At 44.0% G+C, this 18841-nt stretch overlaps 1 protein-coding gene across 2 annotated transcripts in view; it reads left to right on the plus strand.

The window, feature by feature from the left end:
* The window catches only part of SYT9 (synaptotagmin 9), a 1008207-nt gene that overhangs the window by 769978 nt on the left and 219388 nt on the right, over positions 1-18841 (plus strand). For both annotated transcript variants that reach the window (XM_078680878.1, XM_078680879.1), the window contains exon 4: positions 5061-5181. In XM_078680878.1, the coding sequence (XP_078537004.1) occupies positions 5061-5181 (121 nt within the window). The remainder of the gene's footprint in view (positions 1-5060; positions 5182-18841) is intronic.

Raw genomic sequence — 18841 nt, forward strand, 5'->3', positions numbered from 1 at the left:
ACTTATAACACTCAGACAATCACCTGGACCCACCATCCCCTATCAGGGAACATCTGTGACCATGCAGTTCATCCACGCCAGGGTACACTCGGACCCCTGCCTTCATCACATCTTCACTTAAGGACTGGACCCCTTCAACACAGCCCTCACTGAGCTCCTCAATACCTTAATCAGCACAGATGCCTAACGGGATGCCTGGAAACATGACACAATTCTACCCATCCTAAAGAAACCCCCAGCGGTCCCAAAACCACTAGCCAACTAACAGTTCATCCCTCCTCCACGCTACTCGGCAGTATCCTGAACAAATGTCTCACCCCTCTCCTCCGTGACAACCACCTCCTCGACACTAATCTATCTGTGATCATACCCAACTACAACACTGATACCACCTTCATTGCCGCCATTTATGACATCCAACAGATCATGGACAGAGAAGTCCACTGCCCCCATCTTTCTGGGTCTATCTGCCTCCTATGACACTGTCTCCCACCCCATACTCATTCAGTGCTGGTATTCAAGGACCCACGCTCCAATGGATTTGCTTACAACTAACACCCAGTCAGTCAGCCTTCTCTTTTCACCTGACATCCTCATCTGCGGAGTATTACAAAGATCCTTGCTCAGTGCCAGTCTGCTCTGTGAGGAAGAGGAGAGCGCTTACCAGGAGGAAGGTCCAGTGGGGGATCCTAGCAAGTGGATCTGTGAAGCGAGGTGAGAGGTGACGGCTGCTGCACCGATTATGTTGTCGCACGTGTTCGGATTTAAGTTGGCGACCCCATATGCCAGAGGGGGCCGCCATAAAGTTTGCTGTGTTTGACATCTTTACTGTGCTGATTGAGCCGTAGCCCATGTGCAGAGGTAAGTCGGTGACCCTGTATGCCAGAGGGGGGCAGTGTGAAGATTACTGCTGTGATAATTGAGCCCTGGCCGATGTGCTGAGGAATGTGGGGGACCTCATATGCCAGAGCCGGCCCCTGGAAGAGTATGTTATTGTTGTGCCAATTGGGCCACCACCTGTTTATGGAGTAAAGTCAGGGACGCCGTATGCCAGAGGGGACAACCTGAAAGCAAAAGTCCTCTTGTCTTGCCCAAGTGGAGAGGCTGTCATTTTGACTCATGTGGCCTAAACCCCTTACTGGGAATACATACCAGAGAAATCAGTCTCCCCCCCACGTGCGGTAAGGGTTAGAGGAAGTTACTGTCTAACTGGAAGAAGCAACATGAACGCCTAGCTGCTGCCCCTGCAGATCCGCAAATGCTCCCCACCAACAGCAGGCACTGCAGTTCTCCGGACGCCCATGAATGAAACACTCTCAGAGACTTAGAAAAGTTGTAGTGGGACTAACCAATACTGTTAGTGAGACCGATGAGGGACTCAGGGACCTGCCTATAAGGGTCTCCAACCTTTTCACTAACAAGAGCTACTTATGATCAACTAACACCATCCCGAGCTACTAATGTTAATAGTGTTGTCTACATCAGACAAGATTAGATTAGTTTCCACCCTATGCAAGATTACTAGCCGTGGTCACCTACATGTAGGATTGCCATTAGTAATGCAAAAAAGGCTTACTCAATTTGGAATGCCTTCAAAAAGGTGATACATACCCACCACAGCTCCAATGCCCTCTGGCAAGATAATAATACTAGTAATAAGTATCACAATGCTGCATTGTTTATTATTCAAATATCAGTTTTAAATATATTTGGGAAACTATGGGCTATGAAAATGCACATGTTTTCATATCAGCTACACACTTTTCAATTTTGGTATACATATATTAATTCAACCAAACAAAAGCTTCTAATTTGGTAGGCTGTGCTCTATACTGGAGAGCTACTCACAGGTAGCTGAATAGCTACCAGTAGCTCACGAGCTACTCGTTGGAGAAGCCGTAGAGCCTTGACCCCAGTGGGCAGTGTTTTTTGTTTTTGTGTGCCGCATTTTAGTTTGGGTTCATATATAAGTACTCCTTTTTTCATTGAAGCAAGTATTTGACTAGACATTCATTTATTACTGCTACAGAATATATTTTGATATGTGAGCCTATGTTCAACCTCGGTAACTCCCTTCCCCTCAGTAAGCCTTGGAGTACTTGACACACGCTCCCACTAAAGGGGTACTTGGCCTAGTTGCTCAGGATCAATAGAAAGTCGGGCCCAGGGAAATCTGGAGTAAAAGGCATCAACCCCCACAACTGGTTCCTGTAGGTCCTGCTTGCCCTGTAGCCCCCCCCCCCTTGTTTGTTGCAGACGTAGAACATACCTACTCCCTAAATGTTTAAGCTATACTTTGCATGTCTCCCATCTTTGATCTTGCATCAATGACCCCATTTTTTGGTACGGCCCACACCATGTTATTTTTTTAGGCCAACCACAGATTTCGGTGTTATGGTTTAAAGGATAAGGACATTTGTTCAATAGATATTTAAGAAGTAGCATATATGATTTAGATTTTGTTTTCTTTCTATACTCCTAGTCTACTTATGTCTTCCCTGTGATCTATTGTTGTGGAGAAATTATGCACCCAACCACATACTGCTACAATTACTCCAGCTAGCCGTCGCCCCATTGTGAGCGTGCTAAAGCCTGTTCCTTGTGATCTGTGAGAGCATTGTAAAGAATTAACTGTCCTAATCAGACTTATAACAGAGGATATCTGCTCATAATTCAAAGCAACTTTTCTTTATTGGCCTCAGCTTTGTTGGCGAACTAAAAAATTAGCCTGATCAAATCTTAACAAATGTATGTTTAGAACTGTGTCATGTATGAAGTGATGAAAACCAATCACTTGTTGAGGCAATCGGAGAGCGGGCCAGTTAGTGCCATGGGCTTAAATTGTTTATTCGATATTTCTATACACTTTAAAAGACTTCTGACATTGTATCTTTAAATCACTTTCTTCTGTTTAATTTATTCCCTATAAGCCTTGGCAAATTGGCTTGGAGTCTGAAGGTGTGTTTTTCCACAGCAATATTTTTTCAAAAATTACGATAAAGTAAATGAACGTAATATATCATTAAATGATGCAAATTTCTAAGCAGGTGTTTATGCTTTATTCATGAAGACCACAATCAAATTATTTGTTGGTAAAGAAATTATCAGTCCTGGCACGTGTTTTGTTACTTACAGTTGATGAGGTTTAGCCTGACTGGTTATGAGCCTAGGCCCTGTGTTGTTGATTAGCTATTAAAACTAAGACACATAAGGAGAACCATGCATAAAGGTAGATGTCGAGCTCGGAGTGCTGATTGTGGCTTTGACCCTCGGTGACAGAGGTTGTTGTGAAGGAATAGCACAGACTCAGAGATTATCATGAAAAGGACTGTTCAACAAAGTAAACAAAAACGAAGTAGCATGATGAAGTGGCACATCTAAGACTGATAAAAGTGCATATATTCATAATTCCTTTTAAAGGTGCTTCATGGAATGAGCGAGTGCACATTCGTAGCAAGCCCCAAGCATAACCAGCAAAATAAGCTTGTATTTAATGCCCAGAAGAGGGTGAATAATAATATTACTGTCCAATATATCAGGGTCACACCTGGTGCAACAAAACTTTAAAGGATGTCAGTAGATCCACTACACGTCTGAAAACTGTTAGGGGCATCTCAGGGAAACGGGAATAGGCCAATGTAGAAGTCTTAAACCATGATCATAGCAGCAGACAACACCTTGGAATACAGCCACCAGGTGGAGGATCCTGCAACAGAGGAGCAACTGGGGAAGCAACTCCCCACCACTGTGTAGACACAGCAACTCATAGCAGTTGCAAGATATCCAGAAGAGGGCCACAAAATTCCATTGAAAGAGTAGCAACTAAAGGCACGAATTAATCGATGTCTGCCACCCAAGAGCCTCTACACAATTACAAAGAGTCCCACATCTGGTGGTGTCCGCAGCCCTAAATGAGAGCAAGTATCAGAAAAAGAGAGTGGAGTTACTCTAAAGGTCTCAAGGTACCTACCAGACAGCAGATGAAGGACAGGACTCCCTAGGGCAGGGGCCAAGCATGTCGAGGCTGTCCACAATGCACTAGATGTCTGAATTCTTGTCAGGATTACACTGTCCATTTCAGATTACGCCCATTGTCCAGCTAGCTCTCTGTTGGAATTTGTCAATATATTGGAGATAACATATATTTCTCTTTGAAAACAGCATGGTCCGGTGAGAAGCACCGGATCCTTCCACAGTGATGTAATAAAACGTGTTTGTCGAATTCAGTAATTAAAGAAGGGGGCATTCTTGTGTTCATGACATTACAATAAGCTTCTCTGACGGGTTTTAATATTAGTTGGGAGGGCCAACTTGCAGATCTGTTTCCCACTTACAGAATGCATCATCAATTTCATTTTAACAGCATTCACCCTGCCGCTGTTTCCTTGCCTAATAAAAGCAATATTTATATTGGAAATGTACAAGATATATGTTGACATGTGAAGGGATGTATGCGGATTATTGCCATGGACTGCTTTGATCAACCACGTTGAAATACAATAATTCACTTTTCTGAGATTCTTTCATTTTGCAGATTATTTTCACATTTTAGGATGCATTATTGTCTTTGAGTGTGTAAATATGTCTCTCAAAATGAACTGTAACCGGTTGAAAAGTTATTAACAATGTCTAGACTAGCGTAACTAAATATCCATGACACGTTTGTTTACATTTCTGGGAAGATGGACCTGTAAAATAATAGACATGCAGCAGTGACATTTTAATTTGCCAGATTGGTTTCACTCGAAATTTAAACTGGATCGAGACACACGTCTTGGTAATTGGTCTGTTTGGATCTACCATAGGGTGTATATATCAAAGTTATCCATTCGAATTTTGATAATTTAAACAGAGTGCAAATGTAAATATGAAAGCTGAATTTTGAGTTTTTGATATAGAATTGTTAACCTAATTCAGAATTACTATTTTTCTTTGGAATGTATTTGCCTTTAAAGAAAAAAGTCTTTATAATCACCAGTCTCTGATAAAAGTGATGTTCAAATCCATATGTCTGTATGTTACTGAAATTCTAAACTTTGTATATCCTTTTTGTTTGCTAGGACAACGTGGACCTTGGAGACTTGATGTTTTCACTTTGCTACCTTCCTACTGCTGGGAGACTAACAATTACCATAATAAAGGCCAGAAATCTGAAGGCAATGGACATCACAGGGGCATCAGGTCAGAAAAACGCCATGAATCTCATTTGTATAGTGTTCGTTTGTGCTCAGTTTACTCATATTTAATTTTTAACAAATGTGATCCATCATTGGAGGGAAAACGCATTAACTTATTTATTCATTTTTATTTTAGTTTATAAGGCGCTAATGATACCTAACATGCGCCCTAGAAAAACATGTGTATACACACCTCAACTAAGTCGTTTAAAGTCTTGTGCCGATGATTAAAGAGGAGCAAAGTAAAAAGTGGATGGGTAAATAGTTCGCTTACACCCTCAGATACAGAATTGTTAATGAAAACTTGAATCTGATTGTCCGAGACTGTTTTTGTCCTTTGTTTAATTCACAGTTTGCAAGCTAAGTACTCTGTTCGTCAACTTCTTTAAAAAAATATGCAAGGCAAAGGGTAGAGCAGTCAGGAATTCTGGAAAGTTCCTACTCCCCAACAAAGGAAAAATTAGGGTACAAGGTTCCTTAAATTGCACATTCATTCTTCAAATAGATGATTTTAGTTGATCATTTTACCTTTGCTGGCTGTGAGAAATTGTTTTTTTTTGTTGAGGGGATGCGATCCCTATTCAATCAATTGCCACAGCCTTTATCAGGGTGAACCACAAAAGTCACTAAATTAACCTGTGTTAAACCATCTTGTAGCCAGGCACACAAGTGGGCTTAAATTGAAGGCAATGTGTAAAATTATTTATGCAGCAACACACAGAGTAATGAAGTAAAACACAACACCTGAAAAATCCCACACTAATTTAGAAAAACTGTCAAATGTAATACATTATTTGACACCAAAACAACACAAATTCAAACAGTAGAACCAGAGACATGCAATTTGTAACGTAAAGTATTATGCCTAAAAGCACAAAGCGCTGCTCGCAGTTATCGGCTGAGCGAGACTGGTTGAAAATCATAAGTTCAGACTGTTTGTGATGGAGCGAGATACAGGGACCTGGTTAGCCCTGCTGAATAGGTTGCCTTATCAAAGTCTGGCATGAAGAGTCCTGTTCGTAGAGGTGACGAGGAGCAGAGAGAGAGTAACGGAGGGTGTCACGGATCGTTGTTACAGTAGCACCAAGGGCTGGCCGATTCTGGCTAAAGTCATGCCTGTAGTGTGAAGATCCTGTCAGGCATCGCGGACTGTCGTTGCTGGAGCTTAGCATTGGCCATGGGCTGTCAGTGCTGTACTTTGAAACATAGATCTTGTGTTGCCGCTGTTGCTGTCGGTCACTGTAGCACAAACAGATAGGCTAAACAGACCTTTGCATTGGTGGTCAGCGCAGGTTGCAAAATCTTGGCGCAAATAGGCACATTCACAGATGCAAAGAGCCCAAAACCTCAGGATTTCTCTTTCTCTTCCAAGAGGAACTCAACTGATGCCACATCAAGGGTCCAAGACATGGGAGGCACCTCTTGGAAATCAAGAACTCAATCCAGCAGAGGCGAGCAGGGTCAGACAGGTCTATTTGCAAGTCCAGGTAGGCTCAGGGCAGCAGGTCAGCTGGGAAGTTGCAGAGAGGCCTCTAGAGCTTGTTGTGTCCCTATCGCTCACAACATGAGTCCAGCTAACTTGCCCTTGGAGTCCCTCAGGTAGCTTGGGATAGAGGGAGCAGATCCTGTCTTACTTTCAAGCAGTAGGGCAGTCTTCTGGAGGCAGGACACTCCTTCTTCTGTAAGTCCACATGTCCAGGAGTGTACTGAAGAGTGGCTCAGAGGTTCCCATTTTATACGTCATGCTGGCTTAGAAGTGGGAGAAACCCCACAAGAGCCCCTGGAATTCCTTTCTCCCTGCCCTAGTCCCAGTCTGGCTGCAGTCACAATTGGTTAGCCTGAAGTTCTTTGTGTGTGAGCTGAAGCAGTGTCTGAAGTTCAAGTGGGGCTGTGCAGAGCTCTGCCCCCCAATCCTGCCATGAATGGCCCATCATGCCAGCACCCAGTCCCTCTTTTGTGTGGCTGTCTGGGAGGAATACACAAAGGCCAACTAACCATGTGACAGGCTGCAGGCACCAAATGGTTAGGACAGAAAATGCCAACTTTCTAAAGAGGTCTCTTCAGAATTGTGACATAAAATCTGACTTTATTATTGAAGAGGATTTTAAATTACGATTCCCTAGACACCAAAAATGATATTTCTACCTGCTACCAGCCACAAGTGATCACTTATTAAATGTAATAAGATAACCCAATGTTATCCTTTAGAATGGGTAGGCATCATAGTAGTGAAGAAATATATTTGTGAGTTTTTCACTACTGAGGCAGGTAAAACTTAAACGTACATTTCCAACTTGCTAAACACACTGTACCCTCCCTATGGGCTGTATAGGCCCTACCCTAAGGGTGACTTATAGGTATTAAACAAGGAAGGGTTAGGTCTAACAAAACATTTATTTGCCAAGTCAAAATGGCATTTTAAAACAAAACCGCTCATGGGCTGCAATGGCATGTTTGACACATGTTTAAAGGTTACTTAAGGGGGTGGCACAACAAGTGCTGCAGGCCCTCTAGTAGCATTTAATTTACAAGATTTCACTGTGTAGTATAACACTTTACTAGGGATGTAAACTTACATTAAATGGGGCAAATGGGTGTCATCCAGTTTTACCATGTTTGAAGAAGAGAGCGCAAGCACTTTAGCACTGGTTAACACTGGTAAAATGCAGAGCACCCTAAAAGCTAACAAAAAACGAATTCAGCAAAACAGGAGTGGTGAGCAGAACAGACACTTTGCAAAAAGATGCAGTAGTGGTGTTCTTATTGCCACAATGGCATTTCATACTATCGAGTGGCGATATATTTATGCAGTCCTCAAAAGAATGGGATTTGGTCCCAAATTTTTGAGCTAGATACGACTCCTATATACTGAGCCACTTGCACAGGTGGTAGTAAATAACCGAAAATCACCAACATTTACCCTTGAGAAGGGCCCCAGACGGGGTGCCCCCTGTCCCCACTGCACTGCGCTCTGATGCTTGAGTTATTGGAGTGGTGGATACAGAAAGATCCCATCATGAGGGGCCTACCTTGGTCGGAGGGTTGGGAGAACCGCATCACATTGTATGCAGATGACATGCTGCTTTACCTGGCCTCACCAAAAACCTCGATAAATAGAGCACATTTTCACCAATTTCGGGAAATATTCCGGATACACCATAAACTGGAATAAGTCTGTCATCTATGTTCTAAGAGAGAGTTCCCCCACCCCAAAAGTATGTGACAGAGGAGGCACACAAGGGTTTCAGGTACCTGGAAATATATGTCACCATAGACCCTGCAGCATATTACGAGTGGAACCTCCTACCCCCACTGCAGTGGCTCTGAAGCGATGTCAAACATTGGAGGTCTCTCCCTTTGTCCTTACTGGGCAGAGCTGCATTATTTAAAATGATGTCCCTGCCGTGTTTTCTATATGTATTACAAAATACACCGAACCCGGTTCGCATTGACTATTTCAAGGCCACTGAGGGGGAGCAAAGGGAGCTTCTTTGGGAGGGGAAACCACCCCGTATAGCGACTCAAAAGTTAATAATGGGATGGTATGATGGGCGTCGAGGGACTGCCTTATATGCAAAGGTACTACTGGGCAGCACACCTGGCAGCAATAAATCAAGGCATATACAGACCCCACAAGGATCCTGTATACAATATTGACCGATGGCTTCTCCCAGATGGGAATTATATTAAAGCACTGTATACCAACCCAGCAAAATTGCAGCTGACGGGCCCTACGGATCATGCGGTCCGAATATGGCATACTGCAAACAAAAAGTTTTGGAGGGACTGGAAAAATCACGCAGATGACCCCGCTGTGGGACACAGACAAACTCGGTACACTGAAAAACGCTAGGGGCTTTGACCGATGGGACATGATTGGAATCTCAAAAGTGGGGGACCTGTGGAAGAAGGGAGGGGTAGTTTCCTTTACACAGCTGCAGAAGGAATATGAATTGCAGACATGGAATATTTCAGATACTTACAAGTAAGATATGCACTGCAAGCAGTCATTCCAAAGGGGGAATCTCTGATAGAATCCACCCAGCTGGAGGATCGAATCCTTGACAAACATATGCCCCAAAAGGCTATCTAGTTGACGTATCAGAAATTAATTAACAATATGACTGATCCCCTCCTTCGGCTGTGCGAACACTAGGAAATTGATGTAGTGGGTATGGAGGATGATGATTGGCAGGAAGTCTTGGCGTCTCCCCTGGAGACAGCGATCTCCTCCAAGCTAAGACTTGTACAGCTCAAGGTTCTACACAGGGTATATCTGTAGTGTCAAGCTCTAGTACAAATGGGTCATAGAGAAGACCCCGAATGTGGTAGAAAGTGTGGCCGCGAGGGTACATTGATACATATTATCTGGGAATGTGTTCACATTCAGCGATACTGGATGATTCGATGTATGGAAGAAGTCTTAGGAACACAGATAAAAAATAAGCCGGGACTGTGCCTCCTAAATATTTGGGAACACACTGAACTAGGTAGTAAAGCAAAGACCTGGGTAATGCTAGGGAAAATGGTATCAAAATGTAACATTGCTAAACAATGGGGTGCACGGGAGGCTCCAACAATTACAATATGGAAGAGAGACCTTGTGTGGTGTATGTTGATGGGGCGAACAGTATATGAATCGAGGGGCTGTCCTAGGAAATGGTCACCAATATGGGGAAAATGGAATGAGTACCAGGGAAATGTATGTGATTCTCTGCAGATGACTGTTCATCCAATCCCAGTCATAGAATGAGTAGAGCACCTTAGGGACTATAGATACGAAGTGTAGTAGTCAGATTTAGGTGAGAAAAGGCATGACTCCCATTTGATGTAAAGTGCTGTGTAAAGCTGTGAGAATATGTTTGCATTACATTACAATTGTCATTAATAAAAAGATTTTTTTTAAAACAGTGGGGTGAAGGTTTTTGGTGCTACCACACAAGGGTTTCAGGACAATATGAAATTCACGAATCATATGTCCTGGCACACAAACGATATTGCAGAAATAACTGCTTGAGCCATGTGGGGAATGGGGAGTATACTTTGGGGCCCATTAGGATGTCGGGTGGATCGCCACCGCCATGCGGGTGGTGGCGATCTGCCCGACATCCTTCCCCGCCCGCCACCCATTTACCCCCACCATATTACTATGCTGGAGGGACCGTGGCGGACGGAAAGACCGTCCGCCGCTTTTCCACCCGGTCGACATGTCGACCGGGCGGAAAAGGGTTCAATATGGTTGCAGTGTCTGTTAGACACCGCCATCCATATTTGGAAGGCAGCGGGACAATGCTTTTCCGTGGTGGCATCGGCATGCGGGAATCTCCTGCGGGGGCCCGTTGCAGGTCCCCAGGGATTCTGGGAGGTGGGGGGGCACACATGGGGGGTACCTATGGTACCCCCCTGCACTTCAATATACAATGTGGCAGGCACCGCACAGTGCCTGCCACGTTGTGCATTGAAGTGCGCAACGTGCATTTTTAGCATTGCGGCGGTAGGGGCTGAAAGCATCGCCCGCCGCAATGTTAAAAATGAGGGATGCGCCCACCAGTGTTTATTGGTCATGTTTAGAAGCTGTGACAGTGGGCTTCTGGGGCACAGAGATGGGACATTGGCTACTGACAAATGCCACACTACATACAAATATCTGCTTTGGCATGGCTAAAAGTTGTGACCTGTGAGCTTTTGGGGCAGGGATACTGGGACCAAGGTGTGACTGAAGGCCAAACCATGTTTCAAGCACCCATTGTGTACTGGCAAATGCTTTTCACAGAGGCCTGGTGGCAGGGAATTAGGATCAAGTACAGTAAAAGCTATGTCACAGTCTGCATCCATAATAACTGCGAAGGTCTGCATTTCATGACAATCAGATTTTGGGTTTAGTGATGCTCAGCACAAGGCATATTTAGGGACACAGTGAATTTCCAAACTGTTTTAGAAAAATATGGTGATACACAAATATTGTGTCAAAAACATAGTATATTCAAATTCAATAGATCAGAGATAGGGATATAATGTTTTTTAATTTTTTGAAAATTGTTGTATATAATATTGATTGTTTAATATAGTTGTATAGTTTGTAATTTTGTATGTGAAGTTAATATTGTTTCAGATGTCGTAAGAAATGTTCAATTTAGTAGTGGGTTGTTGGGTTTGTATGAGGTTAGGCTGGGACATTATTTAACATGTGAAGTATTGTTTTAAATGTATAATACATTTTAATATAATACATTGATAAATACCTATCTAAATTAATTAATAATAGATAGTTTAATGTGTTGATTTAATGAATTGTTAATTGTTTGCTCCAGTGATTTAACTATGACATTGGAGAATGAATTTTATATTTAGGCTTTTCAATTGTCTTTATTACAATTCATTATTAATTTAATTTTAAGAATGCTTTTTTTAATTTTTTTTTATTATTTTCAATTTTTTATTGGTGTTTGTCTTTGTGGTTAGTAGGGTAAGCAGTGAATACATTTTAAATATTTATTCTATGTTTTAATTATTTGCAATATAACAATTTTAGTTTTAGAATTGAATTGAATTGAATTGATATTACATTAATATACTTATGTATGTTGAATATGCCTATTTAAAAAAATAGGAGTTGGAACAGAAAATCCAACCCCTTCAAAATCCAACACTTTTTCCATTTGTAGTTGAAATAGGAGTTGGAATTGTCAATCTAATCCACCCAATATCCACCAACTTCCCTACTGTTGCTTACGATGAAGTGGGCAGAGTAAATCTAACTCTTTCATAGTTCAACACTTTCTCTACTGTTGTTTAGTTAGGATTGTTATTATTTATTTCCTTTTTAAATAATTTTCAAATTATTTATAAAATGTATAGGTTGCCATTTTTTTAATATTAGGATTTTACTAATGTATTTATTTCGTTTTTTAATATTATTTGAATTTGCTTTGTTCTATATTTATTTTTGTTAATTTTATTTATTTGCATTATAATTATTCATCATCATATTATACTTTATTTCGTTTTTTGCGCACCATAAAAGAGATACATAAATAACTTTACACATACAATCAAAAGTTAAAACATTAATTAGCTATAAATGAGTATGATCTAATTAAAATACATACAACTGGCCCGATCATGTGGGAATATTATGTCTTCTTAAAAACCAGGAAATCATGAGGAATCTTGAAACTGCTAAAACCAAAGGGGGTCGGGCTGGGTTAGTTTGTGAAATCCTGAGAGGCAGCTCATGGTTTCTAGTGCCCAGGCACCTACAAATAGGAGCTAGCAATTTCGAGCTGGGTCTGCAGGAGGCAGGAGAAAAACAAGTGGGGCACTGATTCTTTGTCATGCCCGCAACTAGGGCAGCTCTGATCCTTGGGGTTGTCTACTCCTGACCATCCTGGAATAACTGAATGCGGAGGCAGCGTACCAAACTTTAATTGTACATACAGCTTTTTGGCCATCCTAGATTCAACATTATCCAGAAATTATTCTAGGAAATATGAATATTTGTGCTGTAGAAAGAAACAGGACAAAGTGCTCTGTGATAAGAGGCTAAAAGAATACACAGTTCTTGAAGGAAATGTATTTGTTTTTCAGGTCTTTTGCATTTACACATGAAAATCAACTCTCTGGAACACTCCAGAGGTCCACAAGACCCATCCCCTTAAGACTTTCTCTTATATTTTTAATTCAAGGGATTCACACAGAACAGGCGTTGTTAAGTATTTCCACTAGACCACAACAGTATAGGGACAGCTCTCGGGTAGCCCAGAGCCTTCTCCAGAACAATAAGGGTCCTAATACTATTCGATCTGAGATAGGTCTCAACTTAGTGTCAAGTCTTAGAGGAATCAATTACTTATTGGGAGACTCATTATTGATCTAAGAAAATGATTTTCCTCCAGCTCGAGCTCTTTAGTTTTTATATCCCCATAACTCTGCCCTGTATAGGGCTACCACCCGTGCTTGACTAGTATATATCTGCGTTACTGGGTAGACAAGTATGTAACTTCAATATTACCCCTGTCTGATGACTTAGCTTTAATTTTCGTTAAGTGACATGGTGTCACCAATTTATGCTCTCATCAAGAGTCATTCCTAGATAATCAGTTTCAGTTTCAGTTTATAAACTTTATTTCGGTTTGTTAAAAAAAAAAAGTTAAAACAACATATACAAAGTGGCCAAGTGACAATAACACATGTTTTATATAGCAGGAAACTTAATGTACGATTAACACCCCGGAAACGACAAGTAAATCAATAAATAGATAAAAAATGTAAAAATAGGTCCATAATTTAAAAGCTTAAAAAAGATATTGGCTTCTTTTTTTAAAATATGGGAAATTGGGCCACATATCAAGAAAATTCATAGTGCGACAGGAAATTTCAGAAAGAGAAGAAATCAACAACATAAGCGATTACATTGATCTCGCGTTGTTCCATCTGATCACCCACACCCAGCCCAAAAACTTAGCAGTAGCAACCACAATCGGGCCTTCAACAGAAGTTTTTAAAATTCTGAAGGCCTCACTGCTAGATCTAGTACCCATGGTATCACATACAGGTTTGAGCCATGTATGTCTAGGTTTGGAGTAAGCGTGACAAACAAAGAAAACATAAGCCATGGTTTCGCTTACATCGGGGCAGAAGGGACAAACACTAGACTTTGTGTTACACCATTTAGAGGTGAAAGAGTTTAGGGGCAAGGAACTTACCCTGTACTGGTGGAATAGTTTCCTGTCTTGGGTAGACGTAATAAGGTCCCAGTAACCCTCCAATTTAGGTTCATGTGTTAGTTCAATAAAAACCCTGGTCAGAGAACCATTTGATCAGGATGCAAACCGCTTCATGTTGATCTGATTCCAATAGGCTACCTTCAACTCCGATTTACTGGGGAAAACACTTCCCATAGGAGTAGCCTACAAGTGTTCCAACTCTAACTCACGTAATAGGTTTTTAAGGGAACTAAACCACACAATGTTATGATTGACATCTAGGTCCCTCACCTCTAGAACGGCCTGAGCATAATGAGCAAGTTCAGGGGTGACCCAGAGCCGCCTCCAATAGGCTAAAAGCCTATATATGGCCACATCCCTGATTGATTGGCAGCCCAGGTCCAGAAGAAGAGGAACTATTGAGGTGGATTGGGGGGAGACGAATAAGGGACCTCAGGAATTTGTTCTGGCCCAGCACTAGATTGTCTAGGTTGGCGTAACCCCACAACTCCACCCTGTATAAAATTGAAGCGCCAATTTTAACATTATATATCTGAAGCACTGGGGCTATTGGTTTGGTGTGTGACCATTTATGTTCCCTAAGGAGAACTCCTGAGAGTTGGGCAAGTTTGGCGGAAAGACAATCTAATTGTGCCTTCCAACTCAATTTCCTGTCGATTAATACCCCCAAATATGAAAATGTCTCTGTTTGTTCCAGAGACCCTTCCCTCATTCTAACTTCACCGATGACTTTTTTTGAATTGTGCAAGACTATGTACTTGGTTTTATCAACATTTACAATAAGGTCATGGTCTGCACAAATCTCTTCAAATCTTGTGAGGGCACATTGAAGACCCTGCCTGGTTTTCGAAAGTATGGGAGTGTCATCGGCGAACATTAATAGAGGGGTCTTATTTCCGGCTAAACAGGGAGCATCTGTGGGGTGATCCTTAAAATAATTTACTACCCCATTTATATATATAGCAAAGAGGGTGGGTGCAAGGACGCATCCCTGTCTCACCCCCTTCTCCACCAGGAATTTTCCAGTAGTCCCACCTGCCGAATCCCATCTGACCTGGGCATAGTTACCAGTGTGTAGTTTTACCACAAGAGCCAAAAGCTCTAGCGGCAAGCCCAGTTTCAGAAGGGTAGACCACAACTTGGGACGCGGAACCAAGTTGAACGCTGACTGCAAGTCAACAAAGGCAGCGTAGATGGTCCCTTTCCCCAGGGTAACAATTCGCCAATATATATCAAATGAATTTTAAAACCTGATCCACAGTGCTGATTGATTGCTGAAACCCTGCTTGTAAATTAGTGAGGATATTAGAATCCTCCATCCATTCCTGGATTCTGCCTAGCACCACCCTGGCAATAACTTTTTGGATACAGTCGATCAGGCTTAAGGGCCTGCAATTGCCAATCAATCAATCAATCAATCAATCAAGACATTTATAGAGCGCACTACTCACCCGTAGGGTCTCAAGGCGCTAGGAGGGGGGGTGCCGTTACTGCTCGAACAGCCAGGTCTTGAGCTTCTTCCTGAAGGAGAGGTGGTCTTGGGTCAGGCGCAGGTCGGTCGGGAGGGAGTTCCAGGTCTTGGCGGCCAGGTAGGAGAAGGACCTTCCTCCTGTTGTCGCTCTTCGGATGCGGGGGATGGCGGCGAGGGCGTGGCTGGTTGATCTGAGGTGGCGCTTGGGAGCGTAGAAGTTGATTCGGTTGTTGAGGTAGCTCGGGCCTTGGTCGTGTAGGGCTTTGTGTGCGTGGGTGAGGAGACGGAAGGTGATTCTTTTGTTGACGGGGAGCCAATGCAGGTCTCTCAGATGTCCGGAGATGTGGCTGTTTCGTGGGATGTCGAGGATGAGTCTGGCTGAGGCGTTCTGGATCCGCTGGAGTCTCTTCTGGAGCTTGGCGGTGGTTCCGGCGTAGAGGGCGTTGCCGTAGTCCAGTCGGCTGGTGACGAGGGCCTGGGTGACAGTCTTCCTGGTCTCGGTGGGGATCCACCAGAAGATCTTCCGTAGCATGCGTAGGATGTTGAAGCATGACGAGGAGACGGCGTTGACTTGTCTGGTCATGGAGAGGGAGGAGTCCAGGATGAAGCCCAGGTTGCGTGCGTGGTCCGTCGGTTTGGGTGCGGTGCCCAGGGTGGGGGGCCACCAGGAGTCGTCCCAGGCGGAGGGCGAGGAGCCCAGGATGAGGACCTCCGTCTTGTCTGAATTCAGTTTCAGGCAGCTGGTCGTCATCCACTCGGCTACATCTCTCATCCCTTCGTGCAGGTTGGCTCTGGCGGCGGCGGGGTCGTTGGTCAGGGAGAGGATCAGCTGGGTGTCGTCGGCGTAGGAGATTATGTTGAGGTTGTGTTGGCGTGCGATGGCCACGAGGGGGCTCATGTAGACGTTGAAGAGGGTGGGACTCAGAGAGGATCCTTGAGGGACGCCGCAGATGACGTCGGTGGCCTCTGACTTGTACGGTGGTAGGCGGACTCTCTGTGTTCTTCCGTTGAGGAAGGAGGTGATCCATTCCAGTGCCTTCTCCTGGATTCCGATGTTGCCAAGGCGCTGCACTAGGGTGCGGTGGCAGACAGTGTAGAATGCCGCGGAGAGGTCCAGGAGGATGAGGGCCGCTGTTTCTCCGTTGTCCATCAGCGTTCGGATGTCATCGGTGGCAGCGATGAGGGCGGTCTCGGTGCTGTGGTGCCAGGGTTTGATCGATCTCCTTTTTTGAAAACGGGTAAAATTACCGCTCCTGCCCAAGTGCTGGGCAGAGATGCTCCTTTGGCAATGGCATTTAATAACAATTGTATATACAATGCCCAAGAATCAACATCCTGAAGAAATAAATCAGCGGGGATACAGTCAAGCCCCGGAGCCCCGCCTCTCGGAACCAGGAGGAGAACCCATTGATCGGGCGCCACGTAATTAGTTGGAATATTACTTTGGTCCCCATTCCCCCACTTTACTAAGTGCCAGAACGCAGTCATGTCTCTGCCCATACAAGACTTAAGCAGATCCCTCCAGTGGGTTTCGTCCCAGTCCCTCTTGGCCTGAGATTGAACGACCTTATAGGCCATCCTTTTTTCTCTTATCAAAGCACCATCCTTACTTTTTATGGCAGCAGCTAGCAATTTGTAAACAGTGCGACAAGCAGAGTTGTACCAAGCAGCAGCCTTCTGGGCAGTAGGAATATGCGATTGTTTGTATCTAGCAATAAAAAAACTTTTGAGACCGTTAAAAAAGTTTTCGTGGACCTGTACGACATTGAGAGAAAGGGAACCATGCATTTTGTCGTCCTGAAGAGTGGCTATAGCTTCAGCTAAAATTGTGCTCATCTGATTCAATTGGTCGACCTTACTTGACACATTGGACCATTTAAGCCGACGAGTGTCATTTGTTGAAAATGCTTCTATACAATCTATCTGTGGATCCAAGTCTTCACCAAAGTTAAAATTCCTATCCTGCAAAGAAAGGAGAAAAGGGTTGTGGTCGCTTTCCGGGCGTGAAAGAACCTTCATATCTATCTGTAACCTTTAGGGATCACAAGGATGGAAGGAGCCAACACTGAAGTGCAGTAACTATGGTTTATTGGAGGTTCCAGAAGGTTCAAGAAAAGAACAGTTCAAAAAACCTTTGCAGGATATATAATCCTTGGTAGGTGCTATCCGCTTCCTGTCTCAGGCTGGGGTAGTCCTCTCTTCGTCCCGTCTCGGCCCGAACCACAAACAAAAGAAGAGAAAACGTGGCTGTTAGTTAACAGCACTGTGTCTGGTTTAAGGCTTGGGAAAGGGGGTGAGGGTAACACTCGTGAGGAAGGCAGGCAATTGACCACCACCAAAGGTTGGTTAAGCTAAACCGGAATGTGCGGGGTGCTGTGCTCAAAGATTACAGTGCCCCAACCATGTCCCTCCCTCCCCCCTCGGTTACCCCTTCCCTGCTCCTTTGAAACTAAGCAAGTTGCGCAAGCGTTCGCGTACCTGCGGTAGCCACGCGTCTTCCTGTGCGTGCCTGGACGATGCGTGGGGACGTTGGCCTCCTGGCTTCTCCTGGGGCAGCACCTCCGGAATGTTCACTCCGTCCCGAGGTCAAACACCGGCTCCCGCTTCTTCAGGGGTCGTCACTCCACGGACCGCTTTCCCTTCTCCGGCGTCTTCGGATCTCCTGCTGCCTCTCACTCCTCCGTCGTCCTCCGAGTCAGCTTCTTCAGGGTGGAAGGCTTCCCATCGGCTTGGGCTACTCCCCTTCAACTCGCGCCGCGCCGTCCATCTCCCCGCGTCTTCCGTGTCCGCCTTTCTTCCCCCTGAGCCCGATTCTGATAGGCTCCCGGACTCACTCGTCATAGGGGCGGAGTTCCATTCGGGAAAGTCATGGCAATCCTTAAAGGGCCCGGACCAGTCCTGCAATCGAGATGGAGAGTCCGTTACAGGGCAGGTCGTGACCCCGTGACACAATAAAAAAAATCCAAAGCTCCTTGGGTAAGAGAAAATAGTCTATACGACTATTACGTAGACCACTAACAAACGTGGGCAACCCCTTTTTGTCTGATATGGAACGGCCATTGGCCGCTCTCATACCATGTTCCAAGCACAGGACTTTTAGTTGAAGTGCTGCGCCGGACCACCTCTTGATTGGCTCAAGGTCAAGTGGGGGGATTGACCGCTTATCGTCCTCCTCTAGAGTTGAAAACAGGTCGTGAAAATCCAGGGGTTCAAAAGTACAATTGAACTCACCGGCCATTATTATGTGATTTTCACCTCCGTGGTTGGTTAAAAAATCATCAAGCAACACTATAGTATTAGAGGCCTTCCCTCCTTGCATTCCCCTAGAGTAAACATTAATTAAAAGAAAGTCAGGAAATGTGCACTTGCTAACCCTAATAATGAGGATATCCTGAAAATCAATATATATCTCTACCAGCTTAAAGTTTGAACTTTGCCTGACCCAGGTTATTAAACCCCCTTTTGGG

This window comes from Lissotriton helveticus, chromosome 3_1, assembly GCF_964261635.1.
Source record: "Lissotriton helveticus chromosome 3_1, aLisHel1.1, whole genome shotgun sequence".
NCBI lineage: Eukaryota > Metazoa > Chordata > Amphibia > Caudata > Salamandridae > Lissotriton > Lissotriton helveticus.